Source organism: Xiphias gladius, chromosome 7, assembly GCF_016859285.1.
Source record: "Xiphias gladius isolate SHS-SW01 ecotype Sanya breed wild chromosome 7, ASM1685928v1, whole genome shotgun sequence".
Taxonomy (NCBI): domain Eukaryota; kingdom Metazoa; phylum Chordata; class Actinopteri; order Istiophoriformes; family Xiphiidae; genus Xiphias; species Xiphias gladius.
In genome coordinates this window covers 24,417,013-24,433,008 of record NC_053406.1, presented here as the reverse complement: position 1 = coordinate 24,433,008, position 15,996 = coordinate 24,417,013, and the positions used below count along the sequence as shown (strand labels likewise).

At 45.4% G+C, this 15,996-nt stretch overlaps 1 protein-coding gene across 3 annotated transcripts in view; it reads right to left on the bottom strand.

The window, feature by feature from the left end:
• Positions 1-15,996, bottom strand: part of aplp2 (amyloid beta (A4) precursor-like protein 2) — a 51,641-nt gene that overhangs the window by 15,699 nt on the left and 19,946 nt on the right. For all 3 annotated transcript variants that reach the window (XM_040130937.1, XM_040130935.1, XM_040130938.1), the window contains exons 2-6: positions 10,418-10,591; positions 8,905-9,034; positions 2,526-2,638; positions 882-1,102; positions 420-619 (exon numbers count right to left, since the gene is read on the bottom strand). In XM_040130937.1, coding sequence (XP_039986871.1) covers positions 420-619; positions 882-1,102; positions 2,526-2,638; positions 8,905-9,034; positions 10,418-10,591 — 838 coding nt within the window. The remainder of the gene's footprint in view (positions 1-419; positions 620-881; positions 1,103-2,525; positions 2,639-8,904; positions 9,035-10,417; positions 10,592-15,996) is intronic.

The window sequence follows — 15,996 nt, the reverse complement described above, 5'->3', positions numbered from 1 at the left end:
CCAGTCTCAGCTACAAACACTCAGAAAACAACCATCAAACACTCCTTACTGCTGCTACATCTGCAAATAGGATTAAACAAAAACAATGAAGGTATGGAGGAGCAACTCCTTTTTGTATGTTATGAGCAGGATTTAGGAGCAGTGTGGCTACAAATAAGGCAGGATGATTTGTCCTTGTACTCTGATAAAGCAGAACAGTGTCTGCTGAGACATGAAGAAAGGGGTGAATTGCTGATCCATACACTTACCTAATTGCAGCTTGGCTGGGATTCAAGCATAACTGAGTATAGTTTAAAAGTTGAAAAGGTTTGATTATATTTAAGTGATAGGCAAAGTGCCAATAAGGGAGAGAGAGAGACAGAGAGAGAGAGAGATAAGGGGGGATTGTACATTTTAATGTAAAACAAGTCATTACAAACCTTTGACTTCCTGCAGAGTCTGGTCCTCAACTTGGCTCTCGGACATTTTGCGGCCCTCCTCCCTCTCATCCTCGTCGTCCTTATCCGCTTCCTCATCCTCATAGACGTAGTGGTACTCATCTTCCTCCTCCTCCTCCTCATCTTCGTCCTCGTCCACGGGCTCCTCCTTTTGTGTGGGCTGCTCATCGGCCGGTGTCTCACTGAGGGAGGGGGAGGAGGCGGAGATGAATGAGTGAAGGGTAGGAGGCCGGGAAGGGGAGTGATTTATCACACAAGGCAGAGCAGCTGCCATAGGTCAGTGTCACAAGGCTTTAATTCATCCAGATGGCCAGTAATACCTGTCCCTCTTGTACGGATATATTACGGATATTACGCCCGCAATATTTCAAAGACATGCGATGATCATGAACTCGACCACACACCGTCCCAGACCTTGCCCTCCTCCCTTTTACAACTGCTCACCTCTCCGCTACGGCGTCCTCCTCATCCAGGTCGGCCTCGTCGATCTCCTCGTCCTCTACCTCCTCATCTTCGTCGTCCTCCTGGGAGGGCAGGGAAGGCGGGGCGGACTCCCCGGTGCGAGAGTGGGGGCAGCACACGTACTCGGTGCCGTGGAACTTGTCGATGCCGCAGGGCAACAGCATGCCGTAGCTGTGCAGCACCATGGAGCTCTTGGCACAGGCCTGGCAGGGTTAGAGGAAGGGAGCTAGTGACGAAATCTACCGGACACGGCGCAGGGCTCCAGACGGGTGAAGCCGCTGTGGTATCCATGCTTCTCACTACCTTGAAGTATCAACTTCAACAGCTTTGACACGGTGTTATTTGTTTGACCTTTATTCATCAAGGCAGAGTTAAAGGACAACTCCCTGCCAGATGGAGGAGCGTGTGAGTCACGGTGGGAGGAAACAGCGCGAGTTAAATTAATTCAGTCACTTGTTATTGTCGACATGCTGCAATCCGTCTCTCCAATTTTGTTTTTCCTGCATTTAAAAACGTTTTTTAATATTTTTCAAATCGAGAAAATCCATTTAAACTGATTTTTCCCCATTATTTATTGCTTCACACATCAAAAGTGTGTTTTCTGCTGAAAGAAGACACCATTCATAGCAGTTTACGGTAAATGTTGTCCTCTTGTCCCTCTAAGCAGTTAAAACACAACTAACAGGTCGATTACAAAAAAAAGTTTTTTTTGATGACTTCTAGTCCCTTGCTGTTACCTGACATGGTAACAGATCTATCCACTTACACAATGTAGACGTACTGATTTGATAGCTAGTCCTCTTGTCACATGCCGACTAGAATGATTAATGGGCCACACCTCAAAAAAGTCACGTAGTCCCTCTAACTGATTTGCTATTTTTCAGCAATGCTGGGCTTCATGTAGCAGCTAGGAGGTTTCAGAGTTCAGAGTACAACCTCAGATTAACTGACGGCTGCTGAGAAACTCCCCTGTAGCAGTTGAGGATTAGCTGCCCTGCTTAAGAACATCTCAGCGGCAGTTGGTAAGGGAGGGATATTGTTTTTAAATCATTTTTCTCCTTCTCACCGGTAAGATTTATTACTGCTTGGCCGCAACAAGTTTGTTATCAACTGCAGATCGTTTGTGCCTCGGGGCGTCACCCTATCTAAGGCTGCAGACGCATTTGTAAAACACGGCAGGGAGGAGCGAGAGTCAGGAAGCATGAGGCAGGGAGAGACGCAAACAGAAGCTTGACAGGCTCAGCGAGCTGCTGCTGTTACTGTCGTGGTCAAAGTGCCCCCCCCCCCCCAGGGCCAGCTCTGGAGCTGCCCGGGGGGGGATTAGTCGCATTACAGCCACAACGCTAATCTGATTAGGAGCTGAAATGTGAGTGCTCCCAGTCAGCCTGTGATAAGAAGGCCTCGGAGACTCACAGAGACAGGTGAAAAGATATTAGGGAGGGAAGAGGAAAGATTGGGAAGTAAAAGTGTGACCAGTATGGCAAGGAGAAGGGACAAAAAAGGGGACTCTCAAATTTTCCTTTCTAAAAGTTGAGCCGATGCCCACGGGACTTTTCTTTTCCATTGCTCTGCTATCTCTAAGATACGGCCTTCCCGCTGTTTCCCGTGAAGTAATTCCTTCCTTACCTCTTTGGCCACGCCGTGCCACTGCTGATGGCTGACGCACATGTCCATACGCTCCTTGTGGTAGAACTTGCACTTCTCTGGCACCAGAAGCACGTCACTCACGAACTCGCCCACTGTAACAGCAAATCACACGGACCAATATGCCCGTTAGTCATACCACCAAAAAAAAAAAACAGAAAAAAAAGAAAAAGAAAAGAAATCACTGATCACTGGTCTACAACGCTGCCAGGGTCCGAAACAATAAATCATCTACTGGGACTAAAAGTGGAATAGCAGATGAGATGAATGAAACAAGAGGCATGATTCAATAATTCATGGCTGCCTGGTCCTTTAAATTTCACTGTAATTTCATTACACTGATATAACAGAAAGGGTATCTGACACTTGAACATCTTTCCGTGCACCTGAATCCGCGAGGGATTCATCCCTTCTCGACAGCAACATCTGTCAATCTGCAATCAACACGGGCAGTGGAGAAAATCAGGTTTCATACTGTGACACTTTTGAGGAAGTCGAGACTCTTACTGCACGTCAGTGATATCATCTGCTCGATGAATTCAATGCAGACATGTTTTATTCATAGAACGAGCCGAGAGAAGGAAAATTGGGAAAAATAATAGACTTGAAATGCATCTTGTGAATTCCTAGGAATGGTTCCAGCTTGAAAAACCATGTGCATGTAAGCATATGGTGCAGGGGTCATTAGAAAGATTAAAAAGGACAGCGCCTGCCGATGGGCCGACGGTGCGGCGAGGCACTCAGGTAGAAGCACTGCCAGAGAGAGAGGGAGGGGTGAATGGAAGGTTCAGGGCAAAGTCCAGGCAGCGATCAGAGTGGTGGAGGAGTGGGTGGATTAAAAAACCAAAAAAAAACAAAACCAAAAAAAAACAAAAAACAGAAAAATGAGGGTAAAAAAGGTTTCAATGCAAGGGCTGGGAGCCTTCCTACAAGCGCTCATTTAGTGGTTTGCCATGACCTCGGCCTGAGGCAGAGCTGCCGGAGCACTTCATACGAGCCAGGCGAGGCAGGCCAGCAGAGGGTGAAAAAGCAGTGTTTTGGAAAATGAGAGGGTAGGATAGGAAGAGGAGAGAGCTGGAAATAGCAGAGGACTCAGCAGCTGCTTCTCATCTCCGCCCAGGAGGTACAGTCACCCCCCCCCCCCATTACAACACTCGAGTATTACATTTACTCGAGTACTGTACTTACGTGCAGTTTTCCATGTTATCATTAGCTCTGATTAATAGGTTTGTTGTTAAAAAAAAAAAAAAAATTATCAACAATTCTGATAATCAGTTAATTATTATGGTGAAAAAGCTCAACATTTGTTGGTTCCAGCTTCTCAAATTAGTTTTTAAATAGAATATAGCTGGGTTTTGGACTAAAACAAGTAATCTGAAAATGTCACCTTTGGTTTTAAGATATTGTGACAGGTGTTTTTCTGACATTTTAAAGACTAAACACTTCATTCGATCTTATTCTACCACTTCTAATTCACTAGATTTTTAAAAAGGTAATATTTACTTTTTATTGCATTTATTTGACAGCTGTAGTTTCTATGCAGATTAAGATTTTAAGAGATATGTTTAAGAGATATGTTTAAGACATGACAATGCATTCTTATAGCCTGTCTAAACTACGCACAGTATATTAAGCGGTTTAAATTAGGTGTAATATTAAAATAGAATAAAGGAATAGGCTAATGCAATAGAATTGCATAGAATAACTGTGAAAATAGCCATTGTGCATAATGAGTGCTTTTACTTTTGATATTTTTTTGGAATTTGCTGAGGATACTTTTGTACTGCTCTTTTACATAAGTAAAATTTTTAGTGAATGACCTTGACTGACTTTCTCATATAGTAAATTAACTTCTGCTTAGGTAAAAGGATCTGAAAATGTCTTCTTCCACTGGAGCCCTCCTCTCTCCCTTTAACTTCCCCGTCGCTTAAAATCCGGAGGAACAGAGTGAAGCTGAGAGAGGTAGAGAGAGAGAGAGAGAGCTCACGGAAAAGCATCCTGGCTCCCAGTAACCCTCAGCTCCAAATCCTGCACACCGGATGCTAACTGATTCATTCACTCACACACACCATCTCTTCATTTCATCCCCCCCCTCTCTCTCTCTGTGTCCCGTTCTCTCACGCTCACAGGTTGCTTTGGCTGCGAGGTGGAGTGGGCTTCAAGCAGACGCTGTAGTACGCAGTCACACTGCAGTGGGTGATGGATGGTGGTGTTTGTAGAGCAGCTGTGCCTCGCAAGCACTCCCCGCTCTTTGTGTTCCGAAGTGTGTGTGTGTGTGTGTGTGTGGCTGTGCAAGTGTGCGCATGAGAGCATATATTCCTCTTTCTCTGTGACCTCCTCTCCACGTACTCTATTCAGCCGCCTTTCCTTTAACCTTCCGTCTATCTGACACCCACACTAACGCTCTCTAGTCCCCAGACTGGCTGCACTACAGGCATCTAGGGAGCGTGAAGGTAAGAACACACTCAATGTACCAATGATACCGTGGGCACGGGGAGGTGCTAAATTCAAACAGGCACCAACCGAGATCCGCTTGTTGACAACAAGGGTCTTGTGTTTCAAGGGATTTCCAGAGGAACCCTGCTGTAATCAGATTTAGTGCAATCAGTATGGGATCTAAAAATACACGACCAATTAATTGTGAGATATATTATCATGTGTAAGTGAAGAGTCTGAGCTAGAGATGGGAAAGCGGCATTATGTGCTTCTCAGATTGTAATCATTCAAAACACTGAGTTTTTGCACTGGTGACAAACATTAAAGATGTCAAAAAATATATATTGTAAAATTATTAATTTTAAATTATAAAACATGAATAACTTAGATGTAGTTGTTGTCTAGTGTTTGGTCTTGTCCATCAGCTCGAGATTGATATCGGGTTCCAGCCTTGGACTTTGATTCTTTGGCAGCGTGGCCAGTCTTACGCTTATATTTACATCACAGATCGTGCCGTTAAAGTGGAAGAAATCTGATCCGCCACCTTGAAAGGCTTACATGGAGGGGATGTGACTAAAGCCAGGTTGGCGTTACATAATGTAAAGAACATTTGCATTTAAGTTTGACTTCTAGGACACACAAAGAACTTTGCCATTTGCGGCAAATGTTCATCATTTTTAACCACAGGCAAAACCTAAGCCTTAATCAACGTTAATCCACTCGCCTAAGCCTTACCTTTATCTTACCTTTGAAATAGGTTACATTTGTGATATTGTCACACAGTCTTCTAACTGTGAAGGAATATAGTCAGGCTTTCATCCACAACAATGTGTACCAAAGTTCAGGCTCTTTTCAAAAACATTTTCAGCAGTGAAGCAGTGCAAACTGCAGGAGGTGTGGTACTCTGAAACAAACCTGAGTTTGTATCCATTATCAGCTTATTCACAATCACAAGACCAAGCCCCTCTGATAATATCAGAAGTTGTCATTGTGTGCCCTACCCTTTTTAAATCAACAGGCTTAGTCAACAGGAAAAGCAAAGTATGTGTCGCGTCTGTAGAAAGGCCACTTAATATATTCCACCTCTCATCTAATCACAGCCTTGAAATACTTTTTTCTTAAAAAGCCTACGAGAAAGAGCAGAGCAAAGAATATGCCTCAATATGCCTGAAATAAATGTGATTATTGTAGAGTGTTGCTGATAGCTACCGACAGCAAAAAAAGAACAACAAAGTTCCTGAGTTTTTAAAGATCCTCATTAATCTGTTTACCCAGAAAAAAAAAAAAAAAAAAACAAAAAACTTTTCTTTGCTCACATGCTCTTTTTTCGGCAAGAAGTTGCTGCAGTCACTGTTACCGCAGCAAATTTTGCCCCTCAATTTTCAATCGCTGTGCGTCTGCCATGCACACTAACCAACACCCAGGTCCCACATCAGCCACTGACTGCTCTCACTGTTCCCGACAAAATTAAAAAAGTCTCTTAAATAATCCTCTGCTGTTTGACAAAGACATCATGCTGCAAGGATTAGAGTGCCATGGAACAAAAATCACATTCATTTGCATAGCCATTGTTTGGGGACAGGAAACACGGAGGGATTGTGGCTCTACGTCTGAGCCTGTGCATGGAGAGGTGGGATACAGCAAACCCCATCTCTCTCTTTTTACACTGAGCTCCCTCCTTAGCACTTGCATTATTCATATAAACCTATTAACTTGACACGATTGCTGGTCTGGCCATTTTAATCATATCCTTCAAGCTATAGCCCACCTCCCTTTGGTCTATTTCCTTTTCTTTTCAATTCGGCCATAATTAGTGTACACTGATGAATATACGGCACAACCCCTAATGTCCACGTCTCTGGAACACTATGTGAAATCACAAATAATGAATAATTCAGCAGCGCTCGTCACTGAACTCGACACGCTAGGGGAGGCCTGACAAATTATGGACTGGCGAGGTGAGGCGCGGTGAGGTGGCAGAGTCACGCCACGGCTCGTAGCATATGATCGGAGCCCTCCAATTAAGCCCCTAACATGCTCCATTACATAATTAAGCAGTAACCCTCTCGATAGCCTCCTTCTCTTGAACACCTTATGTTTATCTTTCCTTCTCCATCTGTCTCTGTTCCTTCTGTTCAGGCTCCTCATTTGCAACCCGGCAGAGCAGCGGAGAAGGCCTCTGTTATTTGATGGGCCATGAGTGTGCGGACCTTTAACAAGGATGACAAACACGTGCACAAACAAGCAATGAAGCTATTTAATTACTCTGGAAGAAGTAATGGGTTGGTTTCGGTTAAATGGCAGTCACTGCACTGTCGCTGAATCATAATGAGAGGTCCTGGGTTGTTGATTGATGCAACAGACGGCCACTGTGAACACAGGAGGACAGAGGCTATCAGGTGTGGCCGGTGCACAGAGAGAAACAGCCTCAGGATGTAAGATGAGAGCAAACTGGGGGAATTTTGGAGAACCTCTCTCATCTGTATTCCTGTCTCTGCCACTGAGAGGCCACTCCAGTTGTGTTGATTGCTGTCCCATGAATTTCCCAAAAGCCTCCTCTCTGCGTTTGCCAAAAACGCTCTTGAATGGTAGCCCATTTCACAGTCCAGTGCAACTGCTAATGGCTTTTTCATCTCGGAAAGCGGCACAACTCAATCAGCAAGAAGGTTTTGGACGGAGGAAGGATGCCGGGATATGTTAGCCGCATAGAGGAAGTTGGTTTTTTCCCTCCTGACGTAGCCGGACGAGTGCAGGCAGGAGACCTGTTTCAGATCTTTATTTCTCTGTTATTGCAGTCCTCAGAGGCAGCAGGAGTCGTCTGTGTTTTTGTAAGTCGGGGGGTACAGACGCATGTGGCCTGCAAAGTCTGAGGCTCCATCTGACATTTAATAACCACAATATAGCCATGTTGTCTCTGCTGATTACAGTGATGCTGCAGGAGACGGAGGAGAGGAGCGAGGTGTGTGTGAAGGCACAGGCGATTGGAGAAATGGGAAGTAATAAAGCAGGCCTCTTCGCAGACCCCCCTCTCACTTACCGTGTGTGTCTGTGTGAGTTTATGGCCACTGTCTGGGTGAGGGGGGGGGGGATAAGATTATGCTTTATTGCTCAACAAGCCCCCCCAGCAAATAACAGCTTTCCTCCCCTTAGCTATCCGTTCTGAGAGACATTAGCTCCCATCCAGCCTGGATCTACCCAATTTGCAGCTCAAGGCCAGGATCAGTCAACTGAATCAGACTCCAATATTGCTCCGTGTCACCTCTTCCTATGGCTAAGATGTATGATAATCTCGTCTTTCTCGATTTTGAAAGAAGTGCTAATACAGAAGAGGGGGGACAACGGTGAACACTTATGAGGCCCTGTTCAAATCTGGCACGAACACGCGGACAGGCTATAAGAACGTCAGTTCACACTTGGCATTAGAATGCGTCTCCACAAATGCGTCTTGAGCGACGACTTGTGATTGGATCTCATCTCCCCGCTCCATATGCAAATAAACACATACATCAGTTCTGTTTGCAGAGGCCGGACGTGTTGCTGTCTTTAACCGGCGAGAGGCAGCAGCGCACCTCCTGTGCCTTGTCTGCCGGAAATTAAAAGAAGAAGAAGAGGGAAGAAATCAAAACAACACAGGCTGGGTCTATACCTTGGCGTTGGTTCCACACAAACCAAACTGCCCAGGATGTCTGACGCACACGTAATATGTCTCTGTGTGCTTTTCAAAACGTTTAGACGTCATCGCCAAAGCCAGCTCATGTGATTTGTGAGACTTGTATTTGTTGAATGTGGTCAATCTGGTCTCACTGTGTCCTCAATGCGTCTTGGGTTCAGTCACACCTGCTCCTAGAGCTGTCCACTTGTGATCGGGTCACCCAAGACGCATGTAAATGCCCGGTATGAACAGTGCCTTGGTGTACGAGCTTACCTAAGCATTTGTAAGGCACCACAATATGGGCGTGGCCTTTGCACACCTTCTTCTCCTTCTTGCACCAGTTCTCAATACGAATTGGCTGGTTGGCTTCCACCACGTTTGTAATTTGGAGCTCGGGATACATCTGTTGGAAGAAGAGGCAGGAAGCGTGTATTAAATAACGACATATTCATTTTTCCATGCGCATGTACGTGCTCGCGTGTGTGCGGGAGAGAGAGGACGTGCGATAAGTGAGGCTTCAATGGGATCCTTTAATCCATGCTTTATTCTCTCTAGATGCCATCTGCTCAACCGTGAAAGAGCACGCAATTTACACTTTCCCCAAATGCCATTAAAATGTCATCAATAAATGCAACTGAAGCTTGTAGAGAAGGCTGCTTGAAAATGTACAGCCCTGCTTTTTCTTTTTCTTGGACAGCTGCATAATAAACCACGAACAATTGTACCGGCAACCTCCTGGGTTAGGAGACACAGTGTGAGGAGCAAGTAAATAAGAGCGAGGATATCTATGTTGTGGAGAAAACTTGCCCTTAAATGTAGAGACAGCTGAAGAAAGTGACCGTCAGAGGGTCTGCTAATTGAAATTTCACCCACTATACTGGAAATAATGCTTGTCTTTCAGGAACAGCTCTATAGCCTCTCTTAATGATAAATCAAATGAAAACGGACTTTTTCCACCTCGCTAGTCAATTCCCCTTAGCATAACCCAGACTTAATCAATAATAAATGTCCACGTATTCACTCTTTTGTCTTCTGTTTTTTTTTTTTTTATCACGCCAATTAATTAAATATCGTGTAAAAGGAAAGGTCACTGAAATTGTGTTAAATATACAAACATCATACATCTTTGTTACATGTACTGTAACGCCACTTTAGCTGAGCTAAAATGTCCTTGACAAACCAGGTATCATCTTTGATCATTTAAATTGATGAAATTATACGCAGGAGCAGCACAGAATGATGCAGAGTTAGAGGCATCATTTTATTGCATTTAATTTACTGTGAGCTCACTTTTAAAGGAATGGTGCTACGTTTTGGGAAAAACACGCTCCTTCGCTTTCGTCCCGCGAGTTCGATGGGAAGATTGACACCACTCTCATACTGTATCTGTCCATTAAATAGGCGTAAAGACGGGTAACAGAGGCAAAAGGTTAGCCTTGCTCTGTCCAAAGGCGACAAAATCTGCCTACTGGCACCTCTAAAGTTCACCAATACCTGACTTGTTTTATCCGTAGATTCCTTTTTACCGTACAGGTATGAGAGTGGTAGTGATTTTCTCATGTAACTCTCACGAAGAAAGCGAATTTCCCAAATGTAAGTAAAATGAAAGAAGGATAATGAGATCCTTTCAAAAAACACTGTCACACAAATGTCACTCCTGCACATGGGTACCTACGATGACAACCCACTTTGTCTCTGCCCTTTTCCAACTGACTTTGACGCTTGAATCTCACCAACTCTATGGTAGGACGGAGACTGGAGATGTGTCTGTGTCACAGTGACTCACCTCCTGACAGTACTGCAGCACGCCCTCTTTGGTTCCTACGCAGCTCTTGGTTCCAGACGGGTCGGGTTCCCAGCGGCCGGTCTGAATGTTGACATGCATGTTGAGCTTCCCACAGAACATCGCCACCTGTGGCTCAGCCACGGCAAATCCTGTGCCTGCATTGGCTGCTAGTGCCTGAAGACAGAAAAAGAAAAAGAGAGAGAGAGAGATGGGGGGTTAATGCAGTCAATCATTACAGGGCCCACTAAAGCTGTGGAGTATTCTGGCTGACAGGCCTGAGACACTCTCTGCTCCGCTCGCTTTCCTCATAAACACGGTTACAAGCCCGACACAGGAGCCCGGCACTGTGAAGTCTGAACACGTAAAGCTGGTTCTGCTCAGGTACTGCAATGGATAACTATACACGACGGGACGGAGCAGCATCGGTACTGCCTGTCAATCCTTGGCTGCTGCCGCAACTCCTTGCTGCAGTGCTGAGAGGGCAGAGGGGCTCAGACAGACGACAAGTTGAACGCACCTCAGGAATGCTTGGGTAGGTTGATGGTTAAACGAGTAGGGGCTTGATTGGATTTGGGCACAATGTTTTTTTTGCTCTGATGCCCATCGAGTGACTGAGAGGCTGCACACAGGGAGCAGGAGAGAGGAAAAAAAACACTTCAGTCCGTCATTCCTCACAAACCAGGACAGTCCCAGTCGAGGGCAGAGCTTTGCTCATTCAGACCTCCTGGGACTCAAACCTTTCCACAAAGAGTGGATCATTTACTCTTCAAGGTAAACACTGATGGTTCCTCATCTACCATCTCCTCAGCCGCACAGACACATATGAACAACAACATATATAATACATTGAAAATACGTGTTCTGAGATACCACAGGATTTGTTAAAAAAATATTTTTTGTTATTTCCTACCAGAGTTTTCCATCTCTGCTTACCTCACAACCCTTTGAACAAGAGGGGAAATCTACTATCTTTCTCCCCCCGCCGTCCTTCCTATTCTCATTTACTGAACAGGAAGCTGGAACTGCCAGTCTGCCCATCCTAAACTCAAAATAACTCAACACCACTTGGTGTAGAAAATGGACTCCAACTGTCCAAGACTACTGTGTAATCAGCTTTCACACGACTGCCTTTCAAATGACTCAGTGCAGTGCTAGCATCAGCCAACTCATCAGCTCCTCACTGAGACAATAAATCACGGCCTGCTAACACCCGCCTGATGCTCGGGGTGTCACAGCACGGGAAACTCTAATGAATCGGCGCGGCGATGTAGCTCCGCATGCCAAACTATCCAAAAACACACACCAGGGAGCCTCCAGAGAGGAAGTGGAACGGAACTTATCCCCTCTTGATTGTCATAAAGTCATCAGGCTGAGTAAACAGGCTTCAGGCCCAGAGAGAGATCAAGGGATCGAGTGAGGACTGTCGGACTCAAATGTCCAACAGGGAGACACGAACAGAGGTGTCCTCTGCAGCGCTGAGGCAAGGAAAAAAAAAAAAAAAAAACAGGCGAAGAGGGAGACTTGAGTAACAGTGTGTTAGACAAAGCTCTCTGTCTAAATCTGCGCAGGCTCCCAGGCTGATAATAGGTGCAGAACAGAGTAGAGCGAGGACAAAACAAGTGCTGTGTAATCAGCAGTTGGCTGTAGCGTGTGACGGGCCGCAGAGCCAGCCAGAGCTGAGTCTGCGCGCATACACACACATAAGCTGAACATAGTACCGGGCACACACACACACACACACGCACGCACACGCACGCACATTCATTCAGACGCACAAGGAATATGGTTCTCACGCACACACATAATCATAAAACACACAGAAAACATGCAGACAGCCACACAGGCACATGTTCATCCACGTAGGCGAGCAAACACACACTGGACTGTCTCAATTTGGTCCTAGAGGCACAACAGCCTCAGATTCAACCTCATTTCCCCTCCTTCCTCCATCTCCTTCTCTTTGTCCCGCTCCACTCCTCCCTCTCTGCACCACCACAGGCCCGTTCGCTCTCCTCCCTCTCATTCCTTTGTGAGATTGGCTCGGGGTGTATGAGGAGCAGAGAGGTGGGGAGGAAATGAGGGATGCAGAGAAGCACGTTAGGGAGGAAAACAAGGGAGGCAGCGAACGCCTGACCACAACTGGACTCTGCGGCTTTGGAAAAACAAGTGTAGGGGCTGTCCCAGCAGCCCTCTGACTCCACTAAAGCGATAAAGCCTCAGTGCGTCTTTAATTCTTGAAGCGCGACAATGGCAGCGGAAGCACAGTGGAGGCGGTTAATACCGCTGCCTTAAATCTTCAGTCACATGCCCGTTTAGCACTTAACAAAGAGCTGCTCTGGGCCAGACTCGTGCAAAGAGAAGCGCCACGGAGGGCAGCAGAGAGCATGAGAACTGACACATACAGACAGACAAGAGGGCTCGAGTGGGAACAGCGGGGCAGTCCCCGTCTCGTCACTAGTGTTACCTGTACCAGAAGGATGGCTGGCCTCGAGAAAAACAGACTGAGGCGTCAGTTCTGCTGGCGGTGACATCCTTAAACACGGGCAGACACTAATGTAGGAGACGTAATCAACGTGGCTCCTGAGACAACGGTCTCATCTTGCTAATGATAAGATTTTTACCTGGCCGTGACTCAGTCTTGGAAAGCCATGACTCGGAAATTTATCATGGTCAACATTTTTTTTTTTTACATCATCCAATTCCGACTCAATCCGTCGGCCATTGCGTAATGGAATCGGGAAAAAGAAAAACGAGAAAAGACAGAAGTAAAACTTAGACTCAGAAGAGAGTTGAGGATGAATACAAACCGCAGGCTAGGGTTAGCTGTGAGTCAGAGCAGTTTTCGCCCTTTTTTTCTTTGTACTGTGATTAGCTGTAACTGAACTCCTCCTTAAAGGTCACATGAAATAACCTGACAGTAATTTGCTACTGCAGTTTGTCGTGTTTCCACATGAATCAGAGGTCCGTGGCAGGACTTCACGCCAAGACTGAATTCATTTAAAAGTTCAAAAGTAGGTGAGACGAAGACTGCAAAAACTGACACTGACAGTGGCTCTTGAGGACCACTCCTCTTCTGTTTTAGTTGCCTGATCTAGTTCCGATGCAGAAAGCTGCTGATGATATTGACGATCCCGGTGCAAACGAACACTCAGATACACACCAGGACGCTAAAGTAACTGCTAGTGCTAATTCAGCTTGGTAGACCTGCAGACTTTATAGGACAGGAAGGGTTGGCTGGACTGCCCCAAGATCTGTAAGCACATCTATTAACTGGGATCTACAAGATGAATCATAAACAACACTCTGACTTGGTTGCGAGAGAAGAAAAGGTTGGAATGTAGACGTGAAAACTGGAAAAATTGATCTTATGTGATTTATTCGGCATACAATGATAATTTCTAGAGACATGAGGCAATAATAAGATATCTTAAGTTCCTTAATCCTTTTGTCATGTATTAACCACTATCCTGTTAAACTATATTCTATAAAAATATCTAAATGGAGTTAGTGAAGCATTAGCTGATAAATTTAACTTGTGTTTTGGTTTCTCTCGATTCAGACCCGATAAGCTCTGCTTTTGTTGTCGAATGTAGCAACAGCACACACACAAACACACAGTTACTGGAAAAATACGCCGCCACACCACACCAAGTGTAAGTCATCGGGCATCCATCTCCCATTAGTGACTCACTGTGAGATGTTATTTCGTGTGTAAGTGTGAACACCTGCCGCCATGTGGAGGCTCGGCAAGTCAGCGGGAGAGACAAAAGAGGGATCGAGGGAGTGATCGTTGGGAAAAGGGAGAGGCAGAGGCAGAGGAAAGCTCAGGCAAAAAGGGTAGACAGACAAGTGCAGCGGTAAACGTGTGCGGATTGGCTCACGTCCCGGCTTGACATCATTTTCTCAAACGGACGCAGGGTGCAACGCAATAAAGAACGGCCCGAGGCTGCGTGAAGGCATGAGAAGCAGGCCTGCCGCCACAGAGGCTTGTCAAAAGCGGCGTGGGCTAAGGATCATTTAGCTCGTTTTCACTCTTCGCAAACGCACACCCGTCTGGTGCCGCTTTCCCAGCCTGCCTCTAGCACACAAACATGTTTTATTAGCCTGCTCTGTGTGCCGAGCCAAGTTTCACATGAAACAAGCTAAGACATGACAGTGTTTGCCATGAAATAACGCACGGAACATCGCGTGCACACCCAAAACACTCCTTTTTCATCCTTGTAATAGATAAACATCCCTTATGAGTCTGGTTCTCTAATGAGCAACACACACACACACACACACACACACACACACACACACACACACACACACACACACACACACACACACACACACACACACACACACACACACACACACAGAGGTAAATCTGTCTGCACTTATTTTGGAAAACATTACCTGGTAACACTTTAAGCATAAGAGCAGTGTTATTTTCAGCCGGTTTACTGTCTACATCTAGTTTACATTTCACCGTCACTCATTTTATGATGCATGCTATATACAGTTTTCTGGTTTTTCATTTTACCATACGACCTTCACTGTGTCACATCTATCTTAAAAACTATTAGAAGTACATACAAGTGAGAATGAGGTTTTGTTTTCTCGTCAGGATTATGAGCTGGTGACTTTGATTTCGTGCTGTAGTTGACTGACAGTGAGCAGAGAATAAATGAATGCATCCACATGAAAATGCTGAACGTTGGTGCAATGAAATAAATATAAAAACTTTGACAAAACTAAATTAAGGGTTTAACATTTCCTGTGATAGACTCATTTAGCTCAGGCAATTTTCGAGTCTGTGAAAGCGGTTTTTTGTATTGTTCAAGAATAAAAGGCAGAAAATAATCTTCTCTCGCAGTTGGGTAAGGGAGGAAATGAAGCCTGATATCTTCATCAGTGCTGATTGTATGAAAACACCAGCAGGAATAATAGAAAAAGGAAAGTGCAACTAAGACTACTGGCACAGAAATAATAATGAAAAAAAAAATTAAAAAAATAAATCAGGTAGTATTCCTTAATGAGGTTTTAGAAAATCCCTCCTGGACCTGTACGGGTCAGTTAATACACGACCTTCCACCAGCATCTGGGCAGGATCCAAAGAAGCTAATCCGATCTGTGTGTGTTTGTGTGTGGGTAAGCGCTTGTGTACGTGTGTGGTCTCAGGTCAACCACTCGGGGCAGCGTGAACAGCAGCGGTGTGTGAGCTCAGGACACACACCGAGAGGACAGTGGGAAAGAGGAAATGAATGACTGAGCGCCACAATAATCAAAACACGGGGGTTCGAGCCTGAGTGATGGCTCCTTTCAAAACAAACACAGCGACGGTCACTTTGAAACAGCCAAAACAAACTGTAAACAAAAGTCCTCAGTGAACAGACTACGTCTAATGGACGGGTTGGGTTCTGGTGCCCGGCTGAAATTTCTGACAAACATGTTTTTTTATGGCGAACTGCCCGTGTTGCATACAGAGGCCGCTACACTGCAATCAGCTCCAGTGTCAACAGGTCTATAAACCTTGTAGGCCCCACAGAGCGGTGGCAACTGGTCTAATTTTGGCAGCGGTGTGGTGAAGCCAT